Source organism: Ornithodoros turicata, chromosome 3, assembly GCF_037126465.1.
Source record: "Ornithodoros turicata isolate Travis chromosome 3, ASM3712646v1, whole genome shotgun sequence".
NCBI classification, from domain to species: Eukaryota; Metazoa; Arthropoda; class Arachnida; order Ixodida; family Argasidae; genus Ornithodoros; species Ornithodoros turicata.
The window spans coordinates 12,156,270-12,178,072 of NC_088203.1; the positions used below are offsets into that span (position 1 = coordinate 12,156,270).

General features: G+C 45.1%; 1 protein-coding gene across 1 annotated transcript; it reads right to left on the reverse strand.

Moving 5' to 3' along the window:
- Positions 1-3,592: 3,592 nt before the first annotated feature.
- LOC135389912 (uncharacterized) lies at positions 3,593-21,394 on the reverse strand. Its single transcript, XM_064619962.1, has 14 exons — positions 21,320-21,394; positions 21,162-21,254; positions 19,610-19,645; positions 19,515-19,533; positions 15,682-15,770; positions 15,472-15,597; positions 15,092-15,166; positions 14,123-14,336; positions 11,400-11,571; positions 9,901-10,037; positions 8,598-8,724; positions 8,198-8,368; positions 5,584-5,706; positions 3,593-3,862 (listed from the first exon to the last, which is right to left on the reverse strand). Exons 1-14 carry the CDS (start codon positions 21,321-21,323, stop codon positions 3,677-3,679), a joined length of 1,572 nt encoding a protein of 523 aa, XP_064476032.1. The 5' UTR covers positions 21,324-21,394; the 3' UTR covers positions 3,593-3,676.
- Positions 21,395-21,803: the final 409 nt, after the last annotated feature.

Consider the following 21,803-nt stretch of genomic DNA (forward strand, 5'->3'; position numbering starts at 1 on the left):
CGTCTCTTCGTATGCCTGTTCTCTGTCTCGGAGTTCCTTTCCTTCATAGACAACCAGCAAACCAACATCTTAATTATCTCTCCTTCAAGTTTATCAAAGCTGATCCTTAATGCTGTATAGACATCCGCCGTGCCCGTGCATAAGGGCATGATCGAGGCGCCGTGTCTTCATAAACGGCATTCGCAGAGAGGTCAGCCGTTCACTCACCAAGTCGAGCTCCTGCAAATCAGTCAACAGAGGCGTAGCCTTGGCACGTTGCGAGCGCCGGAACCTTGCCGGCGCGCAGTGAACGCAGACACTTCAAGTACACGCGAAACGTGGTCAGATCGACGTCGGTTACAAGCTCCCTAATACGTTCCCTAAAGTTCCCTCTTGTTGACGACTGAGGCGAAGTCGCAGCGCGAGTGGTGACTTCGAGGGACGTCGGTGAGAGCACGTTTATCGTGTTCTCACTACGGAGAGCTTGCCTCTATGTCTCGCAGTTGACGAAACAAGACGGTAATATTTCTTCGATCTACTGTTCTTCCAGTGTGTTCTGTGGTTCCCGCATGTGGTTTTCCCTCATTTCGACAGTTCTTCAGCTCACCACGTTCAACTTTTAATTATCGTAATCGTACAAGCGTCAGGGAGTCGAAGTAATACGAAAAACGAGCTTTTGGGGTGTCGGTCTCTCTGTGACGTCACACTACTCACCGTATCCTTTGCTTACATATCACGGCACCGGATCGAGTAGGGAAGTAGAGAGTAGGACATAAGTTGATAGAATGATTGGAAGGATGAGCAGAAATTTAGAAGACTGGAAGGTCTTTACGCAAACGGTTCCGAAAATATGGTACACCAAGCACCTGATTCCTCTGAAGTGGCTGGCATCACGTTGCTAATCTTGGACTTGAAAGCTTTCGTTTTGTTTTTAGTTTGTGTCCCTGGAGTGCTTCCGATGTGCTAAAACTCCTAGTGTGTACTTCCTTTTGATTCCCCTGCCCCGCCACCCTTCCTTCCTTATTATGGGTTTAGAGTGGTCAGCCAGACGGTATGGCTTGCTACTCCGCACGCAGCTTCCGCCCTCTCGCGCCGTTTTCTCTTTTCTCACCTCCGCGCGCACCTGTCACTCTGTTTTCCTCCTCGCTGGCGCGGAGAGGCGAGTTTTTTTTTCTTCCACAGACACGGCGATCTTCTGGAGTATTTAGGGGGTTAAAACTTCTTAGAGGCTATCGGGGGAGGAGGCGATGGACAAATCCCTGCGTCTGAATTTCCGCCCCGAATTGTGTGACTACATCTCTGTACAAGTGACAACTGTCCTGGATGAAATATTCATGTATTAGGTTACGCCGTATTTAGTTTGGTAGGCATCCGTTCCACAGTCCTGCAGAAAGGTTCAATAATGTGTCTGATTGTGGCATGATCTTAGGGACATTGTCATCGGAATAAACGAGGAGAACGAGGTAGTCTGCAAGATAATTTCCAAGGTACTCTTAGTACTCTGCTCATTGCTTATCGCTTCCGTATTTTCCTATAGGCTTCCGTATTTTTTTTTTCGAGTTTACATTTTGGGATATTCAGAGGGCGTTTCTCGTTTCAGAGGGCGTTTCCGAGAAATCGGAGCTTTGGAAATTCAGACAAAAAGGACCTGCTGTGAAAAGACATGTGCCTTGCAAAGAACGCTTACTCTTGTGCGCCAGAACCTGCAGAAGAACGACATCTGTATCAAATCGTCTGCGTTGCAGCAACTTCAACTAGCTTCACCTTTCAAAAATTTGTGTGTCATCTGCGCTTTCGGTGCACTTTCAGGAAGAGGGGGAAGCGAACAAAAACCACTGAACCATTGATTTTCCAACATATAGGCCTGGGGAAATAGCCGCAATGCTCTCATGTCGAGTAGATCTCACGATGTCAGCGAATGTCGACATAAAAAGAAAAAGTCGTCCAGCAATCAGGGCATGACTTGCTCAGCTATCGATTACTAGAAGCCCCCCAAAGCGGACTTCCTTGGTTAGCCCGGGTAACAGAGAGCTGAGCAAGAAAAGCCTTGCCTGGAGAGATTTACCGGCGTTTTTTTTTTTTTTTTCAGATAACTTTCGAAAACTTGGAACCCTACTTATAACCAGGGTTCGAGGTAACTCGTTAGAAGTAACCCGTTACTGTAACTGAGTTTTTTTTTTTTTTTTTTTTTGTAACTTGTAACTTAACTCGGTATTTTTGCGCCGTGGTAACTTTCAGAGGAACTCGCTCCTTTTTCAGGTAACATTGCCAAAGTAACTTACGTTAAGTTCCAAGTTTTAACTCGCCTTTCGCTCACGTCCACATATTTTCTTGCCTTCTCTCCGGTTTCTTCATGGCATTTTTTTTGCCGTAAAACGTGATATTCAATCAGTGACAGGAAGTAAGAACAGCTGCCGTTGAAATGAAGCTGAACCACAGGGAGTAAGATGCAAAGCGTTGGAATAGACTTTTACCAGAGAAACGTCATCATGACATTGGTAGACAGACTGAAACCGAAACAAATCGGAAGGAGCGGGCTGGGTTCCACGAACGGGCACTTGTTCGCTGCCTCCCATTGAAAGAAAAGCAGGACCAAGGCTCGCGTCGTGGCCTTCGGGCGCGACCTTGTTCACCTCTAGCTTCGAGCGTAGTTAAATTCTACGAAGTTTGTGGCACTGTCGAACACTATGACACTCATTTGTTTACAAACAGGGAGAGGTCTATTGTTGGACATAAACGAAAACGATCTAAGCGTGTTGCACTCCTCCGCAGGAAACTCAAGGTGTAACTCGACTGCTCACGCGCGCTGCACCTGAGTAATGCTATGTGTCCGAAGTAACATGGAAGTAACTCGTTCTTTTTTTTTAAATAACTGAATAACTGCGAGTAACATTTCAGGCTGAAGAACTTCGTTATTAACTTAGTTACATTTTGCACACGGTAACTTAATTTGTACAGAGTTCTTTTTAACCAGTAACGTATCAATCTTATCAATCATTAGAGTACTCGTTGCTGAGGTGTTTGTACTTACGAAAAAGTATATACATATAGGCAAATGCTAAATGGTTCTGTTGTGCTACAATCTTACCAATGTGCTTCTTTCCGGCCTTCGCTTGAATGCATGGGCTACGAGATTTTCCAAAAGCATTACGGCAGTGACAAGAAGAATTCCAAGCATCGTCGTATCTATATACATATGCACATATATTTTCCCCCATTTCTAAACTCACAATGATATCACAGAATCTTCAGGACCTTGTACATTTTTTTGACTGTTTCAGCGCCGCGAAGCGGCTGTGGCTATAAGAGGCGTACAGATGTGAAAATATGGAGAGAGGACAGCAGGAAGGAGTGGCGGACGGGGGGAGTTAGTATGTGCCCTGGGTCGACTTCAGGGGGAGCTGTGCCGACATTCGTCTAGAAGGTATTCAGAAAACCCAGTGAAAATCTCTCAGACAGCACAGCCGGTGGTAGGATTCGAACCCAACACCTACCAGTCTTCAGCACGACCTTGGCTACCACCAATTAACGAGCGGAACGGCCATGCCGTTGGTGCATGTAAAGACCTACCAAAAACATGGTGTACATTGAGAGAAACGACAGAGTGTTATGAGCCGATGTGATTTATGAGCACACATATATCCCTTTACGTACAAACAGTCTACACCATGGAAAGGTTAACATCTCCATGAAGTTTCTACCATCCAAGGAACATTGTGCCAGACTTGCACATATTTGCGAGCTCCTTCTTGTAACTCTTCACCCAGCTTGGAAACGCTAGTGGATATATCGCTGGTTCCTCACAGAGGCCGCTGTGTGGACTGCAGGCGACACCGACGATAGCCCAGCTCGCGATGTTGGTTTGCCGCTGAACCTCGCACATCTGAAAGAAAACTTTACTTCAGCACCCGATGACAACGACTTCTGTGGGACGTTCATTTCTGCAGACTCGAAGACGCTTTGGCTCATCTCTATCGACCACTGCTATAGTCTAAAAGAAGAGAAGATTTGGGGATTAGGGCAAGGTGGGGCAAGATGAGACACGGGGCAAGATGCGACATTTATTGCTCGACGCCGCCTGTCTCAGAGACGCATTGCTCCATGCGCTTGAGACTTTACTCATAGGTGGCTCTGTATGTCCGCTTCATTGCACTGTGTCGGTACATTGTACTTGTGCTTGCGTCGAATAGAAAAAAAATTGGTTACTTCTGCCTTAAAGACCCACACAAAAAAGCGCGATTTTCTGTAGTCCCTTTTCTTGTCATCCGTGCAGTAGCGTGTTGCAGGCTTTTTCTGCCAAAGTAAGTCTACATTCTGTTTCTGTATTCATTCATCTAGATTATATACAAAATATGGTCACTCTTGGTAATGTATCCAATGATATGAACGGGGCAACACGCGACAACATAGTGTAATTTAAATTTAATGCAATTTACATTTGCTCGGTAATTTAGAAATTGGTAAGTCAACTATTAGGTGACTTTATGGTGGTTCCTCAGAGATACCTTATTTGCACATTGCCTAGAATTTTCCAGCAAATTTTCCTGTTTCCTAGGATATTTCAAGCAAAGCAGATGTGCATGCAAAAGCGAACGACCAGCGACACATCAGACTGGCGCCGCATCGTTTGCAAAGGACGGCGGAGCAAAGTAACATCGGGTTCAGTGTGGTTCTATTGCACATCACGTGGGCGGTGGGCTCAAGGGGGGTTGTGTAGGGGCCCACGGGCTTTACGTCGTCGGCTTGGATCGAAGCAAACTAATTTGTATAGTTCATCACGGCGTGTCTCATCTTGCCCCACGCGATGTCTCGTCTTGCCCCGAGGGTTGGGGCAAGATGAAAAAATCTGGATTTTTGAATTTCTTGTTCTGTGCTTATTTTAGACCCGGGCGACGTCCGTTCTGCATTTACAGGTCAGGAGCTCTATAGACCCCTGAGAACGTGCCTATGGCTAGTTTTTTGAAAAACACCACAAATAAAAATTTCATATTCAATTGCAAATTTCTGTCTCATCTTGTCCCACCTTCCCCTAAGCGCACTGCCGTAACTCTTGGTCCTCCTCAGGATTAAATGCACGGAAGGTTATTAGCTTTCTGGGGACGAACTGCAGTACTGGTGAGTAAGTATGTGGGTCAGGGGATAAACTGGACAGTAATCTCAGGGTATATGGGGCTAGAAACTAATTTCCCCGTAATTTCGTCATATTTTCTTGAAGCGCAGTTCCTCGGGGCGTCTAATATAATTCAGTTTCAGTTTTCAGTCACAAAAAGGTTTTCAAAGTATTTGATGGAAACGGGTGTAGACACTCATTTACGAGGCTTGTTGACACTGGCGACAATCGACAATTTCTCAGAGAGCAAAGTAACGTTATGATGACTTACGACAATGACAAAGATATGGTTTTTGACACTTTACACCAGATCTTTTTACCGTCACTCAGTTAGCGTATTTCGTGATCACTCGACCACCTATACAAACGACGGCGCGCAACTCGCGCTATGTGTGAAGCAGATTAGGCTGCCACGTCCCAGTGTCCCTGTGTGTTACGCACTCGCTGGGATTATTTCACGTATAACATGTGTTTAAGAAAGGGCAAAGACACACCTTGGAGAAAAGAGTTTCTCTGGTCTCGTAGGCAACGATGTATAAGTCATCGGCTGAAACGGTGAACGCGATTTTTCGCACGGGGTCCACTTGGGTGTGATCGGCGGCGTTGTCTCTGCAATCCTGAGAGCAAGAGAGTACGGAAGGCAAGGAATATACACCTTTGACACTAGGATCATCCTTGGCTGGTTGCACCTTCGACGTTTCTGAAGAGGCTTCTTCCTCGAGAATTATTCGTTATTTACAAGAACCAGTCCCAAGACAGGAAAAACGAGAAAACAAGCGTGGGACACACTCCGCAAGATCTCAGACATATGGAAACCCTTTGATGAGAAGGAAGCCCCCGTGCCCAACAACTCCCTGAGGGGTAAGAGCAGCGTTGTTTGGATTTAATCCTCGTGGATTTTATCCGGTGGATTTTTTGGATTTTATCCACTCTATTTAATCCGGATTTTTTTATAGATTTTGTCCGGATGTGATGTAGAAGACAATAAGACAATCTTAATTCAAAGTCACACGGAATACTCCTGCTTTATTTTATTGTAGTGTTGGCCGTTTACAAAAGCCCAGGTACGTGAAACATAACTCCTAACTTTTTTTGACTTTTTAACTTCGCTTTTGGAACTTTTCAGATTTAACTTTTCCCCCGTTTTCGTCTACTTCTGTCCAGACAAGGAGAGGCTTTCTTCTGCTTCCTGGAGGCATTGTAAGTAACTCAAGAAAGGCTCAAGGCAGCTAATCCAGGCGTATAGCATCTACACCATTCACCCACGCGTGCACGGGACTCTACACTCTAAATCTTTTCACACCTTTAAAGGTGTAATAGCGTGCATGGCGCACGCCTTTTTAGGTGTAATTTTGGTAACATCATAATGGAGCACGGTTTCGCACAAATTTTCTTTACTCGAGTGTTGTCTGTCCTCCAAAAATGTAGTCTTGCAACATCTCAACATTGTTCAACAGTATTGCAGACACTTGCGCGTGCTCGATTATCGATAGCGATGCATATATGCATTAGCTCGTACCGACGATATCCAAGACATAATGAAAGCAAGATTTGCACTGACACTTGATCTATAGTAATGCTTTCCGAATTTTGTAAAATATCAGTGGAGATGCAATGTTACGCAACCAGATTGAATGTGCATAGCGCACACCTTTAAAGGTGTGAAAAAGTTTACAGTGTACCTTCCAGAATAATGGAAGCTCATTCAGTGTTACTTGGCCAGGCAGTTTCATAAACCGAAACTATGAGAGGTCACCCGAAATCAAGAACAACAGTAAAACACATTTGTTTTTACTCTGTGTCACGTTTGTAGCCATGTATATATTCCGGGTATATCCGGGTTTTATCCAAAAAGCCCGTTGGAGAGGATCTTTTTAAGTTATCCCAATGAGAATATCTGATTTCTTCGGTTACCTGATACCGGAGCCGTTTTCAGAACAAAAATCTGTTCGATAAATCGTCCGCAAAAAAAAAAATAAAAAAAATCGTTCATTGCGCATCTCTAGAGATGCGTCTGTCCTTCACCCCAATATATATGAGAGGGTGAAGGAGCTACCTATCGCCTCTTGCGTCCTGTAAAAAGATTAAAAGAAAACAGAAAATGCAACCCAAGACAAGGGCAGTTCCGGTAGAGCCACCTGATACATTTGTTTTTGTTCTGTTTCCTCCAGTTAAAGCTCATCTTCGACGCATGAAGCGCCACTGTGCGCCTTCACGCTCTCACATTGGGAGTGAAGGAAAGACGCGTCTCCGAAGATGCGCACTGAACAAAATAAAGAAAAAGGTGTTCCTTCACGAATTTTTTGAGGACGATCTATCGAACGGATTTTTGTTCTGAGAACGGCTCCGGTATCAGGTGACCGAAGGGACCAAATGTTCTCATTGGGAAAACTTCGTAGCTTTTATAATTAGAAAGTTAATTATTGAAAGGTAACTAAGACATTGCCTTAGGAGTTTGCTAATGCCCGCCTACGCAGTGCCCTTCAGCATATGCTATATTGCAATTGATTTCATATTAGAAAAAGTGATATATATATATATATATTGTTAAAAAATATGTTCGCATTTAGCTGGGACACCCTGCATACATATCCTTGAAACTGAGTGGACTGGGCGGAATAGTGAAAGATGGTGGTGAAGTTTATGAAAATGACGTTGACGATGAACCTCACGTGAGCTGGTATTCAGGATGTGTAGCACACAGTGGCCTTTTACACCTTTCACTTATAGATTCGTTTCGTTAAAAGTCTACGTTTAAGAAAAATATGACAAAACAACGCGAATTTTAAGTTAACATCGCGCGGGCAAAGCTGATCATATATAGGTCATGTACGTACCTACACTATGCATTAAAAATTCCGAAATTAAAAATTGCGTTAAAATTCTGAGAACTGGCCAAGACACATGTGAAGTGCAAATAAAGAAAGAAGAGGCAAATATTTCATCTCAAAATTGTCTCGAGTTTGATGAACGGCTGCCAACGGTATGTCGCCATGAATCACAAAGTACTGCACGCAAGGGAAAGGGGGAGCTATTGACAGAACATTGCTAGAGACGATCACACAGCTTAAGTCACAATTAAAAAGTGAACAAAAGTGTTCCCCTTACCGTTGTCTGATTCCGAATAGTCATCGATGAATTTAGACAAGCATGGCCCAAGGAAAGGTTTTGTTTCGTGGTAAACCAGCTTCCACGGCCACAAGGTGTGAAGGCAAAGACTTGGTGGATGTAGCTGGGCACCAGGTGCGCTACGCTCTTCTGGAATTGTATGGTCTTTTCCTGGAAGAAGGTGAGACATCCGTATCTTTCGAGCATCGCATTGCACGAGCAAATGCCGCAATAATCAAGATGATATACATTCCGAAAAGGAAGCGACATATGGTTAGTCACATCGGGAGCCAATCACAATAAGTCCGCTGACAAGCGAAAGAGAAACAAGGTGCCCAGCGGGTCAGTCATGAGAAAGTCTGTCGGTTTGTTTACTAAGATCGAGGCCAAAATTAATTACGAGTGTTGGCTGGTCCTCTTCAGAGGCATCCGTCATAATCAGAGGGCCCGTGGACCGGCATGGCTCGCCAGCCACGTTAGGCTTAGCGTAGACGCTTTGGTACACCAGGACAGTCGGCATTCCTACACTGAAGCGTAGAACAACAGCGAAAAGGCTGTGTCAGTTTGACAACTGCGGTTGGCTATACGATGCGTAATGCACACATTGCACTGCATGCCAGAGTAACTTGGCTGACGAAGAATGATTAATTTACATGTCACGGTTAAAATAAGTGACATATTCTTTTCAATACACTGATGCCATATGGCGTATCGCAGGTGTCGGAATGCTCATCGTTATTACCGGTTTTCTTAAACACGCGAGCTCTCCCAAGGCTACCACTAGGGGAAGCCACAGTCACTTCGGCTATACTGAGCCTAACCTATTAGCCTCGTGCTTTCTGCTTGCACTGTTTGTGTATTACAGCTTGCTTTAGTCAATGTCCAGGCATGCTGGTAGAGTATGTGGTGTGTATAATACAAGGCCACACTAAAACATTTCTTGCTGGTTTCCTTCTTCTGTACAAAAATACTATATCGTATCACATCGGATCAATAAGCTTCCGCGATACTATCCAAACGTCGTTCAAAAGTTATTCAGCATGCGTTCGCTAGGACATCCTAAGGACATACTTTAGGGAACCATACTTTAGAACCATGTTTCAAACATTTAACAACCATTGTGCAAAGTTCCAGGATGTTCACTGGACGTTCAAGTGCTGGCGTGAACATTGAGCAGTGCTTTATCCAAACCCCCTAACAATCCCCAAATTTTTGGCGACACCCCCAAATTTTGTCTTTACAACATAGCGATATGTTTTTGCTACCCCCATCCCATGTTTACGATTCTGGATAAACTACTGACATGGAGATTGCCGATTAGAGCGTTTGGAACATGTCATTTTTGTTCATCCAGACACACAAAAAGGGTACCACAATCTATCAAACTAGAACAAAAAATACATGTAAATTCGACAAGCTAAGACTGGAGGTAAACAAGAATTCGAATTGTCCTTTGTACAACTACTCTTCCAGCCCACTAAAAAAACTGCACTGAAACCAAAACCAAAATCCATTATCGATTGATTGATTGATTAGACAAAATAAAAAAGAATATAATTGGAGGCGTGAGACACCACACAGTCGAGACAGGCTGTTCCAGTACACGGAAATAGAAGAGTATCAAAGAGTTAATTCTTTTCGTTGACGCTGGACCGTGACGTTGACCCTGATGTACTACGAACCCAGTTGAAGAATATGCTTACTTGATCAAAGCGTGAAAGTACTCTTGGATGGCACCTTGTTGTTCATGAGGGTCGCCATACAGAACCGATATACCGAGAAAAACGTATGGCGTATAGCTCTCACTCCACGTCCACCTTTGCTGAGAATACCTTACAGCCTGAAAAGTAATAATAAAGCGGATAAAATGCCGATGGAACGGCGCGTCTCGGCGGAGCACTTGGTTATCCGCGTCCCTATCTGAAAGTGAGCATTGCAAAGCCGAACGTGCCATGCAAACCACTGCAATCAAGTTTTCTCGTGACTTGAGCCCAACTTTCCAGTTGCAGTAACGAGCCCCACATGCAACACACAAAAAGATTGCGTCGTCAACCAAAATGTCACTTCTTAAACTCGATGCGGATTTCCCCTCCACTGAACTATATACACTGTTAGAACAGAACTTCACCACATAGCACGCTCCTAACCAACCATCATACCGAATGATATCATTCTGTGTCATGATTTGTTCAAAACAGGGGGGAGGCGCCTATTTGGGACAGATTATCTTGTCCCAGATAGGCGCCTCCCCCCTGTTTTGAACAAGTCACGACAAAGAATGATATCATTCGGTATGATGGTTGGTTAGGAGCGTGCTATGTGGTGAAGTTCTGTTCTAACAGTGTAGGAGTGCTCTGAACGCATCACCATTAACCACACCTCGGCAAAGCTCACTCATAAGCACGCTCATTATGCTTACGCATGCCCAATATGAAGTCACTGTGGAGGCGTGTTAGCTTAGCTCAATTGGTAGAGCCCTGGACCAGTAATCCAGAAGTGACTTTCATCTTTCATCGTTATCTTTCATGGCGAATTAGTTGGGCATGAGTGAGCGTGAGTGGGGAGAGCGTGAGCATGAATGAGCAAACGGAAAGCTCTATAGTGACTGGTAACGAAAGTCTCAGGATTACCACGTGCGCTATGTAGATCAGCCGGAGGAGTAGCACTAAGTTGAACTCTCTCCCGCTATCATTCTAACCATCATCTCATTAATTAAGTCCTCCTCCATACATCCTGAACAATTACAAACTTACAGTGGTAGCATAAGACCATGTGGGCGAAGGGCACGCTCACGGTCATGGCCTACAGCTGCTACACAGAAGAACGTGGTATGCTACAAAACTCACACTCATCAGTTATGCTCACTCGTGCTCAACGTGGTATATGAGCTGAGCATGAGTGAGCATCCGGACAGATCAGCGAGAGGTGTGAGCACGAGTGAGCAAACGGTGAACTGAGCGGGAAGTGAAAGAGCATGAACGAGCAAAGGGAGAGCTGTGCGGCGAGTTAGTGAGTAGGAGTCACAAGTGTCGACCCTCTGTCATCAAATCGTATTCTCACAGTTCCTCCACGTGTAAACCATTGTCACGCGTGAATACGTGAATAGTCCGTCCTTTCTGGACCTCCTCGGCAGTGACTATAGAGCTTCGTTTACGATAGTCTTTGTCAGCGTGACGAAAAAGAGCTGCAGCGCGTATCTTACAGACAAGAACCTGGTCAGTCCCATGAGGTAGTCATTGGTGGTATTCGGCGTAAGCACGCTGTTGAGTGTGCCATAATGATGGATGTTTCTGTCCCAAGCATCACGGAGTCCTTCGACTTGGCGTGTAATATCGTTATCGCCCTTATCGCTAGAGTAGATTTCAGCAACATCCCTGTAATAGAAGGGCAGTAAATAAGACGCCACGCATGCAAGCAAGCCGTGAAACCTTGTTAACGTCAGCTTGTTAACGTCACATTGCTAAGCAGAAGAATAGCTATTTTGCTTTATATTTGGACATTTCGAAGGAGTCCTAATGTTATCCTCATCAAGATTCGCTTTCATTATTTTCGTGGGCTCTACTCCTCCCCACTACTATACTACTCCTACTCATCCCCAACTAGGCTACACTACACAAGGTGCACTCCTAGCAGACTTGTGCGTAACGCGTTCTAGTAATTGCGTTGCTTGTAATCAATTATTTTCTGAGTAATTTTTCGAGTAATCAATTACTTTCCTGAGTAGTCGATTACTCAGTAATTGATTACTTTTCTGGCAGGGTATGACATTATCTTTCAACCGTTCTGTCCCTTAGCCCCCCCGTGCCGTCAGCCTTTTTTGGGCTGTTCTACTATCGCAAGCGGAGGTCATTGCAACAGCGTTCTAGAATTTCAGGGTCTCTTTCCCTAATCTCTTCCTACTCTTCCTACACCAGTGTGGCGGTACCTGCAGCTTTTAGGGAGTCATGGGGAAGTTCCACAGCTCTTTTGCAGTTGAGCATTTTTCCCCCTTTATGGGGCACACAGAGACGGGTATAATTTGCGCGAATTCAGAGTAACGGCCGGAGGAACGCGTTACTTTTCTACTACGCACTCAATTACATTTGGAGTCGAGTAATTGGTAACGGTAATCAGTTACTTTTTCTGCAGAAGTAACGGTAACCAATTACATTTTTCGAGTAATGGGCACAACTCCGACTCCTAAGGAGACACGACAATTACAGGTCACTCATAACCAGAGTTGAGGAAACTTTACGATTGGGCGTTCAATCAGTTCAAAGCCTTGCATAGAAGCGAGAACTCTGGGACCAAGAAGACAGTTTTATTTACCAACCCAGTGCGTCAATGCACTTCAATAAATCGCCTTCCAAGTTCCGTCATTCCTAAAGAGAAGATACTTTTGCCGCGCCTCTGGAAAGAGTGTTCGACATGTCTCTTGGAGCTCATCATGATCGAGAAGTCGCTGCCCTCGAAGGTGCTTCCTCAAATGCCACAGAAACAGAAAGAATAAGTCACTGTGGGCAAGGTCCGGCGAATAGACTGGGTGGTTGGCGGCTTCGAACCTGCTTTCCCGTACGACGTAATGTGCAACATAGCACGTGTGAGCTGGGGCATTGTCAGCAAAACTGTTTCGGACAATTTTCTCCGGCGCTTTTCTTTGATGGCCTCATCCAACCGAACCCCCAACTTGGGCATAATAGGCCCGTGTTATCTTAGGTCTGAGTGATAGGTAATCAATCAGTAGAACGCCGGGGAAAAAAAAATTGCAAACGATCAGGGAATATGTTGCGATCTTCAGCGGCAGCTGTTAGTGACTTTAAGCCACACAACCACGGCGAATCCTAGTGATATCTGAAGGATGTCGCCAGCCGGACAATCAAATATCCATAAGACGTCCTAGATGGTCCGGATGACGCACTATGGGACATCATCCAGACTGCCGCTGCAACAGCCGAGGACTAGATTTTGGCAGTCCTGGAGACGCCCTTTATGACATTTTCAGGACATTCCAGAACGTTAATGCATACGCCTCTTCCCCTGCTCCCAGTCAGAAAATTCTGTCCCGTGGATATCTGTCGCACATACTTTTATTGAGATCATTTTTCTTAACCTGGGCCACCGTCACACATGTATCATTTTCTGTTGCCCCTTTTATTTGTTTGTCGCATTTCACGCGACGAACAATGGGCAAGCAAAAAGTGAGAAATATAGAAGCTCCTGGGCCACAAAGTACAAGAAACTTCAGAAAGGCCGTAGCATTGCCTTCCTAAGCGAAACCAGATTGTCAAATGTGTGTAAAAATCAAATCAATCAATCAATCATACAGAGCTCTTCAGCAAATTCGAGAGTCCTGCTCGCGTGTATGAATCAAAACGAAGGATGTGTTGTCTAAGCACGGAGAGAGGCAACGCTGAAGTAAGGAACTGCTGGGACCATCAACAAAACGTCTGCGTTTCTTACTGCTTTGGTTTGAGACATTCAATTGGTCCATAGAACATGAACTTTTGCAGTTCTACACGATCGCGTGTTTCTCTCTATCTCGCTCTCGCAATAAATGCTCCCTGTAACATCCGGTTAGGGACTCGACGTGGACAATTCATGAAACCGCCGAGACGGGACACCCTGCATAAATACGGCCACGCGAATGGCGGCTGTGTTAGGTATCCCTGATATACTGATACGATTGATATATCAAGGTAAAAAAAAAACGGGCATGCTGATGCCGACCTTGCATGATGAACTAGAACTGGTAACAGGGACAGAGAGAAAAAGCAACGTCGTCTCTTCTCTCTGTCCCTGTTCCCAGTGCTATAGTTCATCATGCAAGACCGATATATTATTTCTGGTGTCATATACGTTATAGACATTTTAAGGTTTGGTAATTATTGATGTGACCTGAATCAACTGATACACATTTCACTCTCATTCTCTATAGTCGTTACTCACACGTCATCAATGTCGAGTCCGTGTTGCGTCCTCCGAGCATCTACAGCATGATCGGCGAACGAGAAGTAATGGTCGGAAACGATGGTACCATTTACAAAGAGCACATGCAACACCAGCAGGTCACAGACACTGTCTGACGGGTAATACATTGGCGTCGAGTGTTCATGGGTGATCGACAGACTGCACAGAAGGTAGTCTGCTTTCAGGGGTGAACCTGAAACATAACATGAATTACATGACTGGTATGCCTAAAAATGCCACCTTGTCTATCCATACCAACCCTAAGGGACGGCCCGGCTAACCGGGTTTTTGACCAGTGACCCTTAAACCACGTGTGGCCTCCGAAACCGCATTTTTTGAAGCAAAAAGGGACACCCCGAGATACTGACACAGGTTATGATGGAGTGGAGTAGATTCCAAGGAAAGGAAAGCTCGATAACTTCAAGCTGCTGAAGCTGACGCGCACTATCAGAATGTCCTGCTTTGTTGTTGTCTCGATAAAATGCGTGGGGGAACGTATATACCCAAACAGCACAATGTACTGAAAGTCGAGTGCAATAGAGGTGGGCTGTACGTGTCTCCTCACTGTTCTTTAGTTTCACGCATCTGTTCAAGGCCTTCCACCTGCCCGTCCACCCCTATTGCACTCGACTTTCAGTACGTGGTGCTGCTTGGGTATGTACACATTTCAGCGGCAGATCCAAGGGGAGGGGGCGGTTTAGCGATCGCCACCCAAAACGTCAGTTTAGACAGTGGATTTCCTTCTCTCCCCTCCCCTATTATTCGCTCCCACAAAGGAACCGTACCGAAAGAAAAAAAAATACGAGGGTCTGGATCCGCCCCTCACATATCTCTTTCTACACCTATGAATATGGCTGATATACCTATATGGCGCATTTGTGCTGTACTCAGAGTGAGACCTTCTCACCACTCTGCCCCCTCCCCCACAGCAATGCCGTCATTACTCACCAGCTCCCAGCGTGGTTGTTTTAGTCCTAGTCGACTTCTTTTTGGGTTCCGTGGCTGCATCGGCTTCTTGGAGACCTGCTCGTTAGGGCCCAGTAGAAAGTGACTTTGTAGTGACGATTGTCACTATGCATACCGTATTCGTGCACGACATCCTTGATACAGAAAGGAATATGAGGCCAGCCAGCTGGTGTGCTGAATGTAGAACACACACACACAAAACTCAGACCAGCAAATACTTTTAATGGGCAAATATAATTAAAAGTATTTGCTGGTTTGAGTTCTGTGTGTGTGGTTCGTTTTCATTTCTTCCCCAAGCTCAGGGACATGTTGCATGATACGTCAGGTACGTCTAGACAATGTCCAACGGACCATGTCCCTACCTTCCGTCGAGGTTTCTGTAGGCGACATGCCAACCTCCGTGCGTTTGTGGTGATATATACGACCGTACTCTTCCTGAATAGTCTCCGATTCGATGGCAGCGGTTTCCGCAACAGATGTCTTTTCTGCTACAGGAGGATAGAAAGGTCATGTACTGGCATGCAGGCACGAGTTCAAAAAACTGCCAATTCGATAGTATCTCTGTCACCAACATAGCATGAAGATCAGAAGGCCAGTCAACAGCACCACACCGACAACGAAAACCATGCTGTAGGTCACCATGAACCGCTTGCTTGCTGTCCTGCGAGGAACATCGGGAAGACAATGTGCTTAACGTGTAATAGGAAGAGAGAGAGAGAGAGAGCAATGGGAAATGGATAGCGATACATTCTGAAGTAGTATAAGAGAGACGCGGTTTTCCGATGGCGAACAGTGAACACAGATACGCGGTCCATAGTCCATACATCCAGCAGTGAGGTAATCAAACACACAAGTACAAACACGCCATCTGCCATCAATCTATCTGCCGTGTGACTTGATAGTCGTTTTCTTAACCTCTGGTATAGTTATACACTACAATAGACAAGGAGTATATCTGAAGCCTTGTAGTGGGTATAAGGCGATTAAACGCACAAGGACAAACACGTCAACTGTCAGCGATCAGTTGGCATTCAGCAGTTAGAATCGGCACGTAAGCAATGGTCGCGCGCCCTTTCTGGGAACATACCACTATACTTCAGTGTACGTTTTTGTCGTTTGAGGAGTGAAATTCGTCTTACTAAAGACACCACAGGGGAGAAAAACACTATCAAGAAACAAGGCAGGTATATACAGAGTGCCCCAGCTAAATGCGAACATGTATTTTTAAAAATAGATAGATAATTTTTTTCCGAGGTGAAATCGTTTGCAAAATAGCATATGCTGAAGGAACTTCCTTAGGAGGGCATTAGCACGCCTCTCTAGCACTCCTAAGGCAATGTCTTAATTAGCTTTCAATAATTAAAGTTTTAATTATAAAACCTACGAAGTTGTCCCAATGAGAACATCTAATTCCTTCGGTCACCTGATACCGAAGCCGTTCTCAGAACAAAAATCCGTTCAGTAGACCGTTCAAAAAAAAAAAAAAATAAAATCGTGAAGGAACAACATTTTTTTCTTTATTTTGTTCATTGCGCATCTTCAGACGCGTCTTTCCTTCACCCCCAGTGTGAGAGGGTAAAGGAGCACAGTGACACCTCATGCGTCAAGATGAGCTTTAACTTGCGGGAACAAAACAAAAACAAATGTATCGGGTGACTCTATCGGAAGTGCCCTTATCTTGGGTTGCATTTTCTGTTTTCTTTTAATCGTTTTCCAGGACGCAAGAGATGATTGCGTGCTAATTCACCCTCTCACATTGTGGGTGAAGGAAAGTCGCGTCTCCGAAGATGCGCAATGAACCAAATAAAGAAAAAAGAATGGTGTTCCTTCACGGACTTTTTTGCGGACGATCTATCGAACGGATTTTTGTTCTGAGAACGGCTCCGGTATCAGGTGACAGAAGGGACCTGTTTGAATGGCCTGTTTGTACTTGTGTGTTTGATTACCTCATCCACTACCAGGTTTCAGATATGCTGATCGTATAAAAATCTCACTGGCAAATTTTATTTGCAGAGCTGAGTCAAAAAAACGATGCTAAAGCTGTTCTGAAAACAGATTCATGTCATGCGAGGAGTGGTCCATTGGGGAAGGACAGGCAAAATATTTCCTCAAACAAAATGGAACGGGAGAGAACAAGTGTGCGTTCGGCAAATGAGACTGGTAAAGTGGGAGAGTATATTTCCGGCGTTCGCGTCGTCGTCGATAGAGTGAAAACTATTGCTGCACTAACAAGCGACCAACTGCAATCTCTGGAGTGGGTGGTGATTCAGAGGAATGTTGAAGTGGCTATATCGCTGTGTACACAGCGCGCTCATTTGAACCCAAAGTAAATGAGTTCGATTGCAGAGCCGTGCACTGAGCGAGACGCGCTTTGCACCCGTAAAGGGCAAAATACAGGGTGTTTCACGAAAAACGAGAAAAAGCTGCATAGTGTTGCCCGTGGTGTAAGGATACTCAAACTACTTTTGTTTTCTGTTTAATTATTTGATGAAATTAATTATTCTTTTAATTATCACGTGTAGAGCCAAAATGCCATTGAGAAAGTTCTAGCGGACGATACAACGACACGAAACCCGTTGATTGCAACTTTGTACCCTTAACGGTCCCTTTTTCCCGGATCTTTTTTTTTCCCGGCTACAAAAACTAACTTTCGCGTTTGCAAAAAATCAACGGGGACCTACCGCAGACGCGCGCGCTTTCGCTGACTCGCGCACTGGCTTGTCATTGACTCCTGGCGCGTCTGCGATAGGTTCCGCGTTCATTGGTTGCAAAACCGAAAGTTGGTTTTTGTGCCCGGAAAAAAAAAAAAAAAAAGGATCTGTTCGAGGTACCAAGTTTCAATCAACGGGTATAGTCTCGTTTTATCGTCCGCTACAACTTTCTCATTGACATTTTCGGTCTAATCCTTATAACTAACAAAACTCACTCCTTAATTACAAAACATAGTTCCTCACAACACTAGTAATACTATGCAGTCCGTCTTTTTTGGTGTGCGACGAACCATTCTATTTTTAAACTTTGGCTCAGTTTTTGTGTAACACCCTGAACATGGCATTCCAATGGGACCGCAAGCCTTCGAATGACACCAATGGGAGTAGTATTTTGGCTCACGCCCGCGTCGTTGACAAATTTTGCGTCCTCAATGGAATTCGCCATAAGACTGTCGTCATTGTCGTTTATCCTGGATTTCTCTCATCTTTTAAAGGGAGCAATGAGGTGTAAATGAACGTGACTCGAAACCACGTCTCATATTCTTCGAAGCTGTCCATCGGGAATCACCGCGCGAAATATTTTCGCCGTGCGCAGTATTGTCACTGCGCAATTAAATTTACAAAGCAGTCGCAGAAACCAACTGCAGACGTCACGACACTCGCGTGACGTCTGCAAGCCCCCGCGCCTTTCTTCTTTGCTTCTTTGTTCTCAGCTCATGCGGCCTACACGTCACGAGTCACGTGCCAGGGGAATGGCCTACGTCACGACGTTACCCTCCACATTCCTTCATTCTGTGACACGCGCTCTTTCGAAGCGTGGATGACTTCTGGATAGCTTTGCGGAGCTCGCGCGAGCGTTTCAGATCACCTACGCCCGTCGTTCTTCGGTAGGAGCTAAAACTGTATTCGTCGCAAAACACCGCGCAGGGGGAAAAAAAAGAAAAGAAAAAGAAAGGAAAGGAAAGGAAAAAAGGAAGAATGAAAGAAAGAAACAAAAGCCTGTCTTGGAGCAACTCCAATTCACGATTTTCCCGACATACACTCTTAAAAATGAGCTTCACCGCATAGCACGCTCCTAGCCAACCATCATCTCGAATGATAACGTTATCTGCCCTGATTTGTTGAAAATGGGAGGCGTACGCCTTTTTGTGACACTTATGCTGTTCATAATTGTCACAGAAAAGGCGTACGCCTCCCGTTTTCAACAAAGCAGGGGGCTTAATCGCTTCATCGTCGTTACGGTCGTTACAAGCTAACGAGTGGCGGGAAATTCAAAAAGGCGGGCGGTAAATTTAAAAAAGTGGGCACGTGATAAAACACGTGCACAGCGCTCTTCGCGCGATACGTGAAGGCCGTGGTACACGTCACGCGCAATGTGTCACGTGCCCACCTTTTTCAATTTCCCGCCACTCGTTAGCTTGTAACAACCGTAACGACGATGAAGCGATTAAGCCCCCAGGGCAGATAACGATATCATTTGAGATGATGGTTGGCTAGGAGCGTGCTATGCGGTGAAGTTCATTTTTAAGAGTGTAGATTGCGCAACGCTCGCCGTGCCTATCACGCCGTTCGGTTCCGACTCCGAGATAACCCCCATTGTGCACGATTGAGATGACTGACGCCCAAAGCAGTGTATTTAGCGGTATGCAGGAAGAAAATTATGTGAACGAATAAAATTTAAGATGCATATTTACGGTTTGCGAGACTTTCTACCTGGAAAAGCAACGCGCAAAAAACTGCGGCGTTAATGTCTCCACGGTTGTACGCGGGATCACAGGATGATACCCACCTTCCGTGCTGTAGCCGGACTCAGTGCGATGAAATTCTGCAACAGACAGGGGTTACTGTTTTTCTGTTTGCTTTGCCTGGGCACACTCATGTTGCCGTTATGCCGGCCATAACGGGAAAAATGGCTGCCGCTCTATAATATTAATGGTGCGGTGATGTTCCATGTAAGGTTTGTGAACTAAAATCGTGTTGAACCAGTACCCGCGACCTCCATGCTCGGGGGGGGGGGGGGGGGGGGGACAAGTGGGAAATTGGCGCCCCCCGTATTCTTGCTCCCTGGAAGTTGTCTTTTTTGCGCCCCTTTAGGCGGGATCAAGGGGGAAGTCCCCCCCCCCCGCCCCAGTAGACGCCGATCCTGTGGTCAACCTAAGAACAGCACGTCTAAGCCTCGCCAGTCTTGTTCTTATTGGCTGCAATAGCTGGCCGCATCACATTACAGAGAGACGAGTGTTGTCTCGACATCAAAACAGCATTTTAGCATTGCCCTGCAGTATTTATAAATAAATAAATACAATAAAAACTACAGGAGCTCAAGGGCGACACCTAGTGGTGCTGCGGTGTGATCTCTAATTTCTCCGGCGGAGTAATTCTGTTAGGGCTGACGGATTACGCATGCTTCGTGTCGTTCTTAGGGGAGAACGCGGTGTTGTGGGTGTAATTCTAACAGGGGAGATTAGAGAAACGGCAGTTTTCGCTCTAACATGAATAAATGTTTAATCTAATACGGGTTTCTGTTACTTGGTAAATATCCTGTAGTACCACATCCTGGGATTTCTCCGATTTCTCTTTCCCTGAGTTGTTTGAATTCGACAAATTTCTCTGTCCAACATCGCCAAAAAATCTTCCGAACTCGGGCGTTTCTCAGCAGGTGTCCTGCGAACTGAAATTAGTTGTTAAGCCATATCCCCTCAAAACTGTCACGTTTATTTACTCTCTTTATGAAACGAACTGTATCGTGAACGATAGTCTGTGTTAACAATTCTTCCAGTGGTGTATACTCACAGCACATGCACGTGCGTGTGCCACTATAATCATTTCTGTAAAGTGCCGCAACGAAAAGTACCGTAAACGTATTGTTATTCGCGATGTATCAATTTTCGCGAATTTCGCGACGACTAAAAAAATCGCGAAGAATTGTACACGTGAACGCAGCTTGACGTTTATCCTGCGAGAGGGAACGGCCCTGCAAACGCGAAATTAAATAATAACTTCGCGGGTCAGTGAATGCGCGAATCGCGAAAATTAATACATCGCGAATAAAAATACGTTTACAGTATTTGGAAAGAATAAAATTAGCCAATGAGAACACAATTATGGACGTTAGGGACATTATTATCATTATCAATGGAGGTTCACTTCGTAATGGAGAGTCGTGGGCACCACAGAACTATCAAGGCGACCCCATTTGAAAGAGATGGTGATATAAGTAAACTTTTGTGCAAGCTCTATAGTGGAAGTCTCATTGTTCTTAGAGTCTGTGTTCTTGAGTACACCGCGACGTTTTATGCCCTTCGTGTGCCACATTACATCAATATGGACAGACATATACCTACCAAACTCAGAACTTCCAGCCATGTCTCCGTGACGCATCGTAGTGGTTTCATCCTGCGTGTAATGTTTTCCCGATGCCGTTGATGACAGGGAACCTAAACACAGAGTGCTATGACCCTTATTGATTACCCGACGACTGCAACTCGTAATGAAAGCTTACCCATTTTCGTACAAATTCTTCAGTCGCACCAGTTGAATCGAGCAGCCGTAAGACAGGGTACACCTGCTTCTTCTTCCTCTTGTTCCTTTCGTGTTAGAAAGTATTTGGGTGCCTCAATACTAGCTCCCTCTGCATATAGGGTGAAGACAACCGCGTCGTCTGCTACCAATTTCCGCCATCTTTACTCTCATGCATAGCTCGCGATGCGCTCACAAAAGTGTAGCTCGCTTAGTGACACCATAGCGACACGCTACATTTTCGAGTTGAGCAAATACGTACAAGAGGAGGTTCGAAAAAGTCGACAAAATCGGCATACAGCCATGCATAGTAAGCGTACACTCTTAAAAATGAATTTCACCGCATAGCACGCTCTTAGCCAACCATAATCTCGAATGATATCGTTATCTGCCTTGATTTGATGGAAACAGGAGGCGTACGCCATTTTTGTGACACTTATGCTGAACATAATTGTCACAGAAAAGGC